The 13,273-nt window shown below is 49.7% G+C and overlaps 2 protein-coding genes across 4 annotated transcripts; both read left to right on the top strand.

Moving 5' to 3' along the window:
* The first annotated feature begins 387 nt into the window (after positions 1-387).
* Positions 388-6,975, top strand: SNRPA (small nuclear ribonucleoprotein polypeptide A). Of its 3 annotated transcripts, none has more exons than XM_061597437.1 (7): positions 388-492; positions 3,116-3,199; positions 3,606-3,778; positions 4,347-4,523; positions 5,157-5,330; positions 5,630-5,718; positions 6,464-6,975. In XM_061597437.1, exons 2-7 carry the CDS (start codon positions 3,127-3,129, stop codon positions 6,621-6,623), a joined length of 846 nt encoding a protein of 281 aa, XP_061453421.1. In that variant the 5' UTR covers positions 388-492; positions 3,116-3,126; the 3' UTR covers positions 6,624-6,975. The 3 variants fall into 3 exon arrangements, with proteins under 3 accessions (XP_061453421.1, XP_061453420.1, XP_061453422.1); XM_061597436.1 differs by having other exon boundaries at positions 395-732; XM_061597438.1 differs by lacking the exon at positions 388-492 and adding an exon at positions 1,028-1,111.
* Positions 6,976-8,496: 1,521 nt separating this feature from the next.
* On the top strand, positions 8,497-12,824 carry MIA (MIA SH3 domain containing). Its single transcript, XM_061597770.1, has 4 exons — positions 8,497-8,626; positions 11,367-11,500; positions 12,164-12,274; positions 12,550-12,824. Exons 1-4 carry the CDS (start codon positions 8,497-8,499, stop codon positions 12,571-12,573), a joined length of 399 nt encoding a protein of 132 aa, XP_061453754.1. The 3' UTR covers positions 12,574-12,824.
* Positions 12,825-13,273: the final 449 nt, after the last annotated feature.

The following is a 13,273-nucleotide window of genomic DNA, read 5'->3' as shown; positions in this document are numbered from 1 at the left end:
GGGTCACGTGCCCAAACGTCATCTTCCAGCGACATTTCTCCCCCCCTTCCCAGAGCCCGCCTTTTCGCTGTTCAGCTTGGCCAAATCAGTGAAGAAAAGACGGCGTCTGGGATGTGAATGGCAGCTCGTTTGCTCCAATCGCATCTCGCTTGTCTCCTTTTCCTTCTTTTGGCCCGGTCAAGAAAAGAATATCCAATCAGGGCCTCCTGCCTGGAAAGAGGGCGGAGAAAAAAGCGAAGTCGACGCCTCGTTTGGACAGGAGGAGGTCTGAGGGGCGGGCAAAGATGTCGAAGGAGCCGTCCATTGGGGAGCGCCCAGGCAACCTCTGATTGGGCAACTGGGCGCCCAATAGCGGACACACAGAGATGAATACTGCTTCATGATTGGCGAGTCCGAAGTGAGGGCGTGGTCTGGTTACCCGCGCAGGGAAAGGCGCGGCCTCATTTTGTTCTCGCTCGCAGCAGACGCCGCCGCTGGGCCTCTCTGGAATCGGTGAGAGATCGGGCGTGAGGGAGGCCATCGGGGCGGAAGGCGCGACGCAGGCGGGAGCTGGGGGCCGAGGCTTCCCGTTGGCAGCGCCATCCTTGCCGGGCGCCGCTGAGGGCGGCTCGGTTTGGGCAGGCAAAAGTCGGCCAAGCGCCAACATCCGGGGCTTTCTCCCTCTTGGGCACTCGACATCCGGGCATCTTCTCCTGCTGTGTGTGCCGTAACATCCGGGTCCTTTCCTGCGAGGTGAGGGCGAGGGAGAGCCGTTGGCCTGCAGGCTTTTTGGGAAACATCTGGGCGCTTTTTGGAGGGAGCGGAGATTCCGATCCTCCTCTGCAGCGGGGGGGGGGTTCCTTCTTGGGCGCCGATGGAAAAATTTGGAGGAGCTGCTTTGGGTCAGGAGGGCTTTGGCCGGGCACGTGCCCTGTGTTTAAGGCACATGGCTTCTCCCAAAGAATCCTGGGAGCTGCAGTCCGTTAAGGGTGCTGGGGAGGGTTTTTAGGGGAGCGAACTACACTTCCTAGGATTCTTCGGGGGAAGCCACGTGGTTTGAATGTATGGCGTGTGCGCAGCCTTTTTGTCCTGCAGCCCGCAGGGCGCTCCCAGAGGAGCCACCGATAAAAAGGTAGTGAAAGAAAGCCTGGCAGTGTAATAGCTTGCCCTCCCTTTCCCCAGTGAACTTACAATGACTCAAGAGGGGAGAGAAAGCAAACTAAAACTGTAGACGGGTTCGTAGTCTGGGAGTCTTTTTAGACTCTTCCCTCTCACTTGAGGCTCAAGTAGCCTCGGTGGTTAGGAATGCGTTTTACCAACTTCGGTTGGTAGCCCAGCTACGTCCCTATTTGAGTAAAGAGGACCTTACATCAGTGGTACATGCTCTGGTAACCTCACGTTTGGATTATTGTAATGCGCTTTACGTAGGGCTACCTTTGAAGACAGTTCGGAAGCTACAACTAGTGCAAAATGCGGTGGCCAGATTGCTGACAAGGACCAAGCGGTCCGAGCATATAACACCTGTTCTGGCCAGCTTGCACTGGTTGCCAATATGTTTCCGGGCTAGATTCAAAGTGTTGGTATTAACCTATAAAGCCTTATACGGTGCGGGACCACGATACCTTGCGGAACGCCTCTTCCGATATGAACCGGCCCGTGCACTACGTTCTGCTACGAAGGCCCTCCTCCGGGTTCCAACTCACAGGGAGGCCCGGAGGGTGATGACAAGATCTAGGGCCTTCTCAGTGGTGGCCCCCGAACTCTGGAACAGTCTCCCCGAGGAAGTACGCCTGGCGCCGACTCTGCTCTCCTTCCGGCGCCAGGTCAAAACCTTCCTATTCTCTGAAGCATTTTAAGTTACACTGATTTACTTTTAAAAGTGTTTATTGTATTGGATTGTTGATTGTATTTTAGTATTATTTTGTTATTCATTGTATTTTTATGCTATTTTATGTTCACCGCCCAGAGAGCTATTGCTAGTCGGGCGGTATATAAATTTAATAAATAATAATAATAATAGACGGTTTGTTTGTTAATCGTTTGTTTATTCGGTAGCTTCTTTTTTAAATGCTGCTGTTAAGAAAAACTATTCCAGGGTGGCTTATAAGTCATGCTTAGCTAAAACTCAGTCCACTAAAAAAAAAATCCACGTTGAATGAAGCAAATGGGGGTGTTCCCCTCACTGAAAATTTCTTAAGCAAGGTTGATGTGGCAGGAAGAAAAGCTTGGCAGGGCTTGGAAATCCTTTAAAATTTGGAGGGTTTGGCCAGCCCTGCATAAGGCCTGAAAGATTCAGTGGTGTGCTTGAAAAATGGAAATGGCCTGCCTTCAAATCGATTCTGACTTATGGCAACCCTACGAATAGGGTTTTCATGGTAAGCTGTATTCAGAGGGGGCTTCCCATTACCTTCCTCTGAGGCTGAGAGGCAGTGACTGCCCAAGGTCACCCAGGGAGCTTCATGGCTGTGTGGGGATTCGAACCTTGGTCTCCCAGATCGTAGTCCAACACTAACCAATACGCCACACTGGCTCTCATATGTTGTGCTTGAAGGAGACTTTAATAGCTCAGGGCTGAGAGTGTTTCTGTGGCCCTCAAAACCTCGACATGCATGCCTCTCTTTGTCTGAAATGCATCCAGTTCCTCCTTTGCTGTGTACTGGAGCCCAGAGTTAACAGTGGTGGAGAATGGATCCAGTTTCCGCTAATCAAGGATCATAGAGTTGCAAGTGGTCTATAAGACTGTCGAGTCCAACCCCCTGCTCAATGCAGGAATCCAACTTAAAGCATCCCTGACAGGTGGCTGTTCAGCTGCCTTTTGAATGCTTCCAGTGTGGGAGAGCCCACCACCTCCCTAGATCTTGGGTTCAATTGTCATGCCCTCTAACAGTGAGGAAGGTTAAAGACTCCTTCCTTGCTCGAGTCCCTCTAACTGCTTTGGTTGGCCTCATCTGGAATAGAGGGTTATATTAGAGGCCCAATAGTTTATTCAGAAGGCTGTGCACTTCTTAATCTACGAAAGAGTACCAGCTTTTTGAGGGGGTGTTTTTCCCCTGACAGTGCAGCAATGGCGTTCTCTTTTGAACAAATTTCTCTGCTCTTTGGAAATGCATCACATCTGCTTGTCCTGTCCTTTCAGGTGTGGTCACCATGGCTGTCCCAGATCCCCGGCCCAATCACACAATTTATATTAACAATCTCAACGAGAAAATCAAGAAAGATGGTGAGAGACTGTTTCTCCTTCATTTCTACTGTTGGATCGTATCTCTAATACTATTCCAAGTTTCCGCATTTTTCAAAGTGAAGGTTGGCATGTGAGAGGGCTGCTCTTTGTTCCCAGCATCTTCTTATAGTTGATGGGAAGGGGGATATTTTGAGTGTCTGAGCCCCCATCACAGAATGTGTGTTGGGGGTGGGGCTCTCTCACATATGTTGGCCTCTTTATTTGTATTCTACTAGGACTTTACATGCATCCCCAAAGCTTAGAGGCAGTTGTGATATTTTGGATAAATGTAGAACCAGCTGGAGGAAACAAAATGACAGGGCTGCGAGTTGAAGAGCCACTATGAGGCTTCCTGGGTATCAACATATTTTTGTCTCATTTTCTTCTTCCCCCTCTTCCACTTTAGAGCTGAAGAAATCCCTCTACGCCATTTTCTCCCAGTTTGGCCAGATCCTTGACATCCTGGTGTCCCGCAGCCTCAAGATGCGGGGACAGGCTTTTGTCATCTTCAAGGAGATAAGCAGCGCAAGCAACGCCTTGCGTTCCATGCAGGGCTTCCCCTTTTATGACAAGCCCATGGTGAGTGCTGCTTCTGACGCCTGGACAGTCTTGCTTGCTCCTTGTCCGAGTGCAAATGTTGAGGCTTAACATTTTCCCCAGAAATAGACTTGTGTTTCTGATATGTGTGCCTGTTAGCAAGTAGGAAGGAGACATTCATTGGAAACAGCACAAACACATTCAGGGCTAGGGACTTGCATAGGGCATGTATACTCTTTGTTCAGCTAAGAAGGGCCAGTCAGTTGGGGTTTGGGATCATCATTCTAGACTATTCCAAAAGAAATGTGTTTTAGCTTCATAACTCCTTTTCTTTCACTCTGTGGAGGGATCCATTCCAAGTGATGGACCTATCGAGTCTCAAAGGCACCTAGTTTATCTGGTAAAGTAGGCTATAGCCTATAACTGCTCAAGCCACAGTACATTTCTTAGCTTTTTAGGGGCTACAAAACTCTTTGTTTATGGAAGATGTGCCATATCAAAGTGTAGCATCGCCTCTTTAGCTTTTGGTGGTCCTTCCACATTTTGGGTTCTGGCTGGATTGATTAACGTGTCTGCATTTTGCAACCAAACGCTTCCTTTCCACAACCAGAGGATCCAGTATGCCAAATCTGACTCTGACATCATAGCCAAGATGAAGGGAACGTTTGTGGAGCGGGACCGCAAGCGAGAGAAACGGAAGCCCAAAGGCCAGGAGGCACCTGCTGTCAAGAAGCAGATCCCGGGGGCAGGAGCGCCAGTGGCTCCCGCCGTCCAAGGCGCCGTGCCTGTAAGTGCTTGGACCGGGAGTGTCCATCAGACAGATTTTCTCCTTCCATCTGCAGGGCATGCAGGGTGTGGGGGGCAGAAGAATCTGTCTCATGATAGGAGCGTAGGAAGCAGCCCTCTACCGAGTCAGGCCGTTGATCCATCTAGCTCAGTGTTGTGTACAATGACTGGCAGCAATGGCTCTCCAGGGTTTCGGACAGGAAATCTCTCCCAGCCCTGGGGTTGAATCTGGGACCTTTTGCATACAAATCAGTTGCCCTGCTGCTGACCTACAGCCATTTCCCAAATGATCTAGCTGGGTGATTCCATTTTAATCCGGTTCTTGGAGACCCTTCTCTAGGTTGGGCTGGCACATCACAGGGGGGTTCTGTTCCTTAAAGAAAACAAAATTCTGCGGTGAAAAGAGATTCAGGTTGTAGCTTTATGAGTTAGATATTAGGTTAACCAAGTTTGCAATCTGAGGTTAACGCCTTTGTGTTGTGATTCCTGCTGCTCGTGTCTGCCCTGCTGCCCTTTGAGCGGGTGGGTGGGTGGGTGGTGTGGTGTCCAGGGCAGCTTCCCTTGAGCCCAGCCAGAGTTTTGCAGCTTGATTGGGCTTTGCCAGCGAGGCTTGTCTTTTCTTTTTTTCTCGCAGGGCATGCCACCCATGAATCAAGCCCCTCGCATGATGCACCACATGCCAGGCCAGCCCCCCTACATGCCCCCTCCAGGGATGATGCCGCCCCCTGGCATGGCCCCAGGGTCCATGCCCCCTGGGGCTATGCCGCCACAACAGATGCTGCCTGGGCAGATGGCTCCAGCACAGCCGGTGAGTCAAGATCATAAGGGCTACTCGAGACTGTGTAGGACAGAACCTTGCTGGCCTGATGCCGAATCCATGGCTCTCGAGGGTCTTGTGTTGGTGTCGTATCTGGCAGGATGGTGGACCATCAGGCTGTGGATAAAGATGGTTGAGAGGGCGGGGAGAGAAGGCCTATGCACTGGCAGCAGAGGCATTGCCGTGCTCCTGAGGTTACTTGAGACAAGCCGGGTGCTCGGGGGGGGGCAGGAGGCTCATGGCATCGTTGAGCGTCCAGTGTGACTGGTGGTGCTTCCTGTCTGTTTCAGCTGTCGGAGAATCCGCCCAATCATATCTTGTTCCTCACCAACCTGCCTGAGGAGACAAATGAATTGATGCTGTCCATGCTTTTCAATCAGTAAGTACCTGGATGTTCCCTGCTCCTAGGGGGGAGATTGAAGGTTCTCCTGTCCTATGTTGGGCTTTGTGGGGAGGGCAAAGCTGGGGCTCAGTGGGGGTCCGTTAGGCCGACTCTGGGTCTGCAGCTGCAGGCAGAGGATATTGCCTGGGTTGGAGGACAAAGGTCTGGCGGACCCAGGCCTGAGGTTCTCTTCTCCCCCAACATTCCTTCCTCCCTGTTAAATAGAGACCTTATCCCAGTCGGCATCTGTGTTGGAATTGCTTTTTAATATGGCTTTAAAGTTTTTTTTAAAGCTTTTTTTAAAAAATTGCTCCTACTGGGAGAAAGGGTGGGATATACATGTAAGAAATAAATACGTAATAATAAATAAACATAGAGGGATGTGGAAGTTCATACTCGAGTGTGTCCTTCGCGCCCTGAGATTTGGCATATGTTGTGATGGGGAACGTGTGCTCTTGAGCGGGGCCCAAGAATGTTCCTCCCCCGTAAGTCTTTGCATCTGGTTTGTGACCCTGAAATGGCCTCGTTTGCCTCTCAGGCGTCAGTCCTGCTCCATCTGCCGGATGCTTCCATCACGCTCAGGCTTTCACTTGTCCCCCCCTCATCTTCCCTGGCCACGTTGTCCTTTGGGAGCTGTGGCCGTTCTGCTGTCTTCCATGTCACCACCTGCTGCCCTCTCCTTTGCAAACTCGGGCAGCGGTGTTGGGGTGAAGCCTTTAGCCCCTCTTGCTTTCTCCTCCAGGTTCCCAGGTTTCAAGGAAGTGCGGCTGGTTCCTGGCCGCCATGATATTGCCTTTGTGGAGTTTGATAATGAGGTGCAGGCTGGAGCTGCCCGAGATGCTCTCCAGGGATTCAAAATAACGCAGAATAACGCCATGAAAATCTCGTTTGCCAAGAAGTGATGCCTCCTTCTGAGTCCTTGGACGTTTGCGCTGCTCTTGCTAGTTAGTGCCTGTAAATGGCTTGTGTTGTGTTTTTCCTGTTTGTTTTCTGTTCGGAGGTAAGTGGGGTGTGTGTGTGAGAGTGAGTGTGCACAGCTGCACGAAAGGGCTGGCAGGTCTTGCTTTCCTTGAGCAGTAACAGGGAGAGGCACAGATGAGCTCCCTGTCGACTGTCAGTGACTTGGAATGCGTGTGTGTTGTCGAAAGAGAGCAGCCCATTCCTTGCGAAAGCCTTGCACCCAGGGTCTGGCGGCCAGACATTGCACCTGGAGCTTCTCTGTTTTGCAATAAAAAAAACGGGTTTATTTTTCAACTTAAGACTTTGGCTCTCATTTACTGGAGACTCTTTGGGGAGGGGATAGAAATGTGCTGTGCAGTCAGCCTTCCAAAGAGCCCTTCTTTCCTCCCACCTAGACCCAAGTGACTCAGGGGAAGCCCGAAAGAATGGGCCTCAGTGAAGGATCTCTTCCTGATGCACTGGAGGCAATTCTTGACATGGGCAAGTAGCTAAGTGGACATTCCAAACCTGTGTGGGCCTCCTCACCTGTACCTGGAAGGTTCTTGGGGTCACCTGCTTGTTGTAGGCATAAGAATTCCTATCCCTCCAGAAGTGCTAGCCTTCTCTCTGTTCAAATGCCTTCGTAGGGGGGGGGACAGTATGTGAAGAAGTGTGGCCCAGCAAGCAGGACGGGCCGCACAGGATCTGACAGAATGCTCCATGGGATTGTTCCTCTTGCCACAACTCTGCCAGAGCAAATGCCACATTGACCTGACTCTCCAGCTCCAGGGGCAGAAGTCAATAGACGGTTGAACTGTCAACTGGAGGCAGGCAAGAAGCTGGCACGAGACCAAGTAGCCACTAGAAGGCAGCCACGGGAAGATGTGTGGGAGCGTGGGACGTACTATGCCGGGGGCATGTGGGACTTCTGCAAGAGTCATGGGGGGATCAAGGGGGTGTTATTCAGAGGAAGATAATGCAGCCTGTTCTTGGGGCTTGGACCTGTTCAGCGGAATCCTGCATAATAAACTCCCTTACGAAGTTGGGATTGGGGTGGGGGCTTCCCTGGTAAAACTGATCAGCAATTATCTGTAATTTCAATGGATAAAAGAAATGCAGCTAACTTATGCGCTCTTGAGGGCAAAACCTCAGTAGTCAACATCCTTGGTGTTCTCAGCTGTTTGTTAGAGCTGGTGTGAAGGCTGCTTGGCCACTTTCCAGGCCCTGGTTGCCCCTTTTCCTGTCCTACTGAGAAAGAAGGGGAGCGAGTCAGCAGCACACAAGGTACTCAGTGTGTGACAGCCATCTTCAAGAGCTAGCCTGTTCTGGCAACTTCTTCCTGTTTAGCTAGGCAACAGCCCCAGATTGGAGCTGGCTGCTTCCAGTTTGCTGCATTTATGGCACTGGAATTCTTTGGCTTAGAAATGTTGTGTGGCAGGGAGAAAATTAAATTTGAAGAGTTTTAAAAAGCACCATAGATTTTCTGGGCCTGCTGTGCCAGGCTCATAAAATACAGGATGAGGGGACGGAAAGGCTGTGCCAAGGCCTGGGGTGAAGGTGACAGTAATACTGCAACACTCATTTCCAGTTTTTGGGACATCCTTCTCATGTGTTTGTTCTCCTTAGAATGTGTGTGAAGATTCCGTGACATCACAGCAACTCAGCCAACAGCTGTGGGTGAGGGGTGGGTGCTGCTGACAAGTTTTAGCCAATATTGCATGGGCAAAACCAGTCAGGGCGAGGGATGCAAACACAGCAACTTACCCAATTTTGGAGGCTGATCAGTTGCTCCATCAGAGAAGCTTTTGTGACTGGCTCTGCCCGGACTCTGCAGAAATGGGGGGTGCTGCTTGGTGCTTTCTCTGGGCAAGCCTGCTTCTCTGGGCCTCCTGGGGGCCTGTGTGGAGCGGGCTGCAGATGGACAAACTGGCAGAGAAGAAATTGTGTGCAGATGCTGAATGCAACCGTGAGTTCCCTCATCACCTCCCCCTTCACTGAGAAAGACGCAAAGCACCAACTTAGTGGGTTTTTAGCTGAAACAGCGCTGGTGGAGATGGGTGGATGGTTAGGGCAAAGGGTCCGCAATGCCAGTGGCTTCCTCTTGGCCAGCCAGATGCCTCTAGGAAGCTCACAGGCATGGTGAGATGGAGAATTTGCTCAATAATTTGTTCCCCGCAGTTGGAAAAGGGAGAGACAACCAAATGCTTGCGAACTGAACCAAGCTGGATAGGGAAATGTAAAGCATGCAGGGATATGGGTGTGGAAATGATGGAATGCAAGAGGGGAGAGTGCTGTTGCTGCACTTGTGTCCTGCAGGTTGGCTTCCCTGAAGCATCTGGTTGGGAAGTGAGATGCTGAACTCCATGGGCTCCAGCAGGGTTCTTAGAATCCTAAGCTCAGGATTGCCCAATAAAACAATAATAATTCACCTTCCACATATGTCTCAAGGCAATGTACAAAATACAATAAAAACAACCAAAAAACAAAATACCAGTAAATGATTTTTTTAAAAAAATGCCAAGTAGAACCCCTTTATCCAGCTGGAAAAGCCTGTTGGGACAAAAACGTTTTCAATTGCTTTCAGAAGGTGTAGATAGTGGGCATCTGACAGAAACACTGTTCCATACACCAGGGGCAGCCACATTGAAAGCCCTGCTCTGGGTTACTATGGAGGGGGCTTCGCAGGACAGCCAAAAATCCACCTCCACACTGGGCATAATGAATGTTTGCACCAATGTGAGGGCATTGGCACCGTTAATGGCATGCTCTCCCTTCACAGATACAGCTGTCCCTGACTTAGTTTTCAATGCCAGCTGAAGACTCACTCACCCAGGGATTTGGAGGACTCCTGAATTGTTCATCCTGTTGAGTTTGTCTGAATATGTATTTGGTATTGATTTTAATGTAACCTGCTCTGGGGCTACCTTGGTAACAATGAGTGGGTAAGAAACATTTCAGACCAACAGTTGCAGATGTGACGGCTCCTGGCTCCGGGGCCTTGAAAAGGGGCAAATACCTGGAGAGGGCAAGCCGTGGCAATTAATCATAATGGCTAAATAGAACCATGTCTGGAGGTATCAGTTTGTTATGGAGGACGATTGCCTCCTTGCCCTGCCTGTGGGCTACCCAGAGGCATCTGACGGGCCACCATAGGAAACAGGATGCCAGACCAGATGGACCTTCCCTGGTCTGGCCCAGCAGGGCTCTTCCGTTGCCCTTGCAGCTGCTTCTGAGCATGAGGGCCTCTTTCTTTCCAGCTGCTGGCTCATGCCTACTTCAGATTTGTGACATAGGAAGAGCTCTAAAGCTGGCTCAGGCCAAAGGAGCCCATCTAGTCCAGCATCCTGTTCTCACAGGGGCCAACCAGATGTCCACAGGAGCCTGAGTGCAAAGAGAACTCCCATCCTGTGGTTTCCAGCAACTGGTTATTCAGAAGCATGCTGCCTCTGCCGATGAAGGCGGAGCATAGTGTGAGGCGTCCTTCCCTGGCTCTCCCTGTCAGGTTCCTACCTGCTCGTGGTTACTGCCTGTCTCTAGGCACCACCAGGGACTCCACCAGTCCGGACCGCTCTCTCTTATGATTTCTCTCCCCGCTCTAGCACAGATCTCAACAGATCCCCCTGCTAGGCAACCACCAGTAACGTCCCAATACTAGTATTCCCAGAGACTCTGAATACTGGTATTGTTACTCTCTTCACCGCTGCCACCATTTGTTACAGTTTCCCTTCAGCCTTGGTCATTACCTTACCCTCCCTTCTGGTCTGTGAAACCCCAGCCAAGGATCAGGCCTTTGGTAAACCAAATTAAGTATTTATTACAGATAACAAAGCTAACAAGATTAACAAGATTTCTTCTTAAGGCACATAAGCATATGGTTTTACTCAATACTAATCCGAACTCCACCTCCCTCCTGGTAAACAACTCTCTAAACCCCACCAAGCAATCCACTCTTTCTCTTCTCCCCCCAGATTCCACAATTCACCACCTCACATTCCCCCAGATTTACCTGTCATCCTTTCATTTATACTGTCAGCCATTTGAAACATTCAGCCAATCATCAAGCATTCTATTGCCCATTCACTCCCCCTCCTCTTTCACTACTTACCATGTATACTCTAAACAACCAGCACTTACCATATATACACTAATATATAGGAACATCACACATAGCCATTATGGCTAGTAGCCACTGATAGCCTTATTATCCTCCATGAATTCGTCTCATCCTCTTCTAAAGCCATCCAGGTGTGCTGCCATCACTGCCTCTTGTGGGAGCAAATTCCATAGTTTAACTATGCGCGGTGTGAAGAAGTCCTTTGTTTTCTTTGTCCTGAATCTTCCAGCCAGCCCTTCCTCCCCAAAGGGAGCCCAGGATGGCTCATGACAACAATATTACATGCAAGCAATTTAAAACACTATACATTGCAAGCAGCAGTTAAAACCAGCAGCATAAAAACTTTGGAAACTACGGTCAACAGCTCAGATGAAGTCTTTATATGTTTATTGAATCAGGCCAAGGAGTAGGGCTGCCTCATTTCCTTTGGACTGAGGACGTTTCATATCCATTTTCTTCTGCATTCTGTAGTTTTATGTTGCGTATGAAGTGGGTGTTGCTCTGTGGGGAGGAGAGGGAAATATTTCCCCGCCCTGAATAATATATGGGCCCCACAGTCCTTGGGTGAAAGTCTCTCTGTCTCCACCCCCAGACCCCATCTCCATTGCAGTGGCCCTCCAGGATTACATTGCCCCTGACTGCCGCTTCATCCACATCCAGAGGGGCCAAGTTGTGTACATCTTCTCCAAGCTGAAGGGCCGTGGGAGACTCTTCTGGGGGGGAAGCGTGAGTAGCCACCACTGGACTCTTCCCTCCTATGGGGACTTGGGTGGTTATGACCACAACTCTGTGAGGCCGCGAAACATTTAAAGAAGTGAGTACGTGCAGAGTGCCTTGTCTTGATCCGTGGGTCACGAGAGCCATCGCCTGCAGCCCAAGAGCCGGTTGGCCACACGTCCATCTGGGAGCCCTGGATTCAGATTTCGCTCCTCCCCCGAAATCCCTGAGTGGCACCTTTGTTGTCCCTTTCCAGCCTAGGGGTTTGCATTCAACATACTCAAGAGTAGATCCATTGAAATTAATGAACAAGACTCATGGGTGCACTAATTTCAATGGATCCACACTGACTCAACCTTGAAATGGGGGCAATTGCAGGAAATGATCTCAAAGAAACTTGTAAGTTAAATGTCTTTGAAAGCAGTATGAACTATAAAAGAGCAATTGGGATTACGAAGGTTTCCAAAAAGGCTTAAGACGCCCCGTGCGCACACGCACTGTATACTGTCTTCTGGGGTGGTGTACCAGAAGAGTGGCGGATCTCTGCTGGCATTTCCCTGATATGGCCAGCAGAGGGAGCTCCTGCTCCGGGGAAAACTGACAGAGGGGCCTCGTGCCCCCTTTCTTTCTTTCTTTCTTTTTTTTTAATTTATGTCCCCTTTTTTGCTCCAGGTACAGGGTGACTATTATGGGGAGCAGCCCGCTAGCCTGGGCTACTTCCCCAGCTCTGTTGTGCGGGAGAACCAGTACCTGAAGCCAGGCAAGGTGGAAGTGAAGACTGATGTAAGTGTGAGCTGGAGTGGGCCAGCATCTTCCCTGTCCTGGCCACTTACTTCGCCACCCTTTTCCTTGACCCCTTTTCCATCTCCTAAACTTGTTTGCTGGGCAAGAATGGTTGGATCCTGCCTGGACTTTGCACAGTGCCAAGCAGGACCTACCATGATGGGGCAGGGGTCTCTCTGTGTGTATGTGTGTGTCACATATCTTGAAATGCATTTCAGGGGTACTTGGCCTGAAGCGGCCATCAGTGGATTATGCCTCTTCTTCCCTTTTTTCAGAGATGGGACTTCTACTGCCAGTGACTTGCGCTGGCCAGATTCGGATGACACCTGCTCTTGTGCAGAGAGGCCAGGGAGCTCTTGCCTAGTCGACCAGAGGAGAGCATCAGGTCTGATCTGTCAGATTCTCTCTTCCTGATGCTACTGCTCTTAGTCTATGTGCTTGGGGCTGTATCCTACCCCTTGAGCAGGGCAGTTGCCCTCCAGGTGTAGATGGCAATGTAAGCTGTGCTTTAAGTAATCTAGATGACCTATACATCTGCCAAAAAAATAAAAGTCCTCCAAAGCAAAAATGCATTGGTATTCTTAATCTTGGCCATTATCAGTGAACTTCATGATTGAATCTGGTTTGAATTTGCACTTTAGCAACCCACTGGGTGGTGGCACGGGTGAAGCATAGTTGGCAACAACAACCTCAATCAAATCAAGGTTGATTTGTTTCAGTTGCAACTGGTTTACTGATACATAAAGCTTGCTTCATTCAGAAAACATCTTCGTATAGAAACCAGTATGTTGACCTTTAGACCTAGCAGCATAGATAATTTTCCTGTAACAGTATTTAGAAAATAATATGAATTAGGAATGGCCTAAGAATTGCATTATAATGTCATTAACAAAGCAACTTGGAACACTTTGAAAAAGAATCCTAGGTTTGCCATTTCCAACCTTATCTGAAGACTCTTCCAGCCCAATCAGTTTTTTTAAAAGATGTCTAAATTTCCCA

The sequence above is a fragment of the Rhineura floridana genome, chromosome 15 (assembly GCF_030035675.1).
Source record: "Rhineura floridana isolate rRhiFlo1 chromosome 15, rRhiFlo1.hap2, whole genome shotgun sequence".
In the NCBI taxonomy this organism is placed as follows: Eukaryota; Metazoa; Chordata; class Lepidosauria; order Squamata; family Rhineuridae; genus Rhineura; species Rhineura floridana.
This window is presented reverse-complemented; position numbering and strand designations above follow the sequence as displayed.

What these genes read in the sequence shown, in the direction of transcription:
- SNRPA (XM_061597437.1), top strand. Translation starts at nt 3,127, where the DNA reads ATGGCTGTCCCAGATCCCCGGCCCAATCACACAATTTATATTAACAAT. An exon ending in CGAGAAAATCAAGAAAGATG is followed by an intron (nt 3,200 to 3,605) that starts GTGAGAGACTGT and finishes CTTCCACTTTAG; the next exon opens with AGCTGAAGAAATCCCTCTAC. An exon ending in CCTTTTATGACAAGCCCATG is followed by an intron (nt 3,779 to 4,346) that starts GTGAGTGCTGCT and finishes TTCCACAACCAG; the next exon opens with AGGATCCAGTATGCCAAATC.
- MIA (XM_061597770.1), top strand. Translation starts at nt 8,497, where the DNA reads ATGGGGGGTGCTGCTTGGTGCTTTCTCTGGGCAAGCCTGCTTCTCTGG. An exon ending in GACTCTTCTGGGGGGGAAGC is followed by an intron (nt 11,501 to 12,163) that starts GTGAGTAGCCAC and finishes TTTTTGCTCCAG; the next exon opens with GTACAGGGTGACTATTATGG. An exon ending in AGGTGGAAGTGAAGACTGAT is followed by an intron (nt 12,275 to 12,549) that starts GTAAGTGTGAGC and finishes CCCTTTTTTCAG; the next exon opens with AGATGGGACTTCTACTGCCA.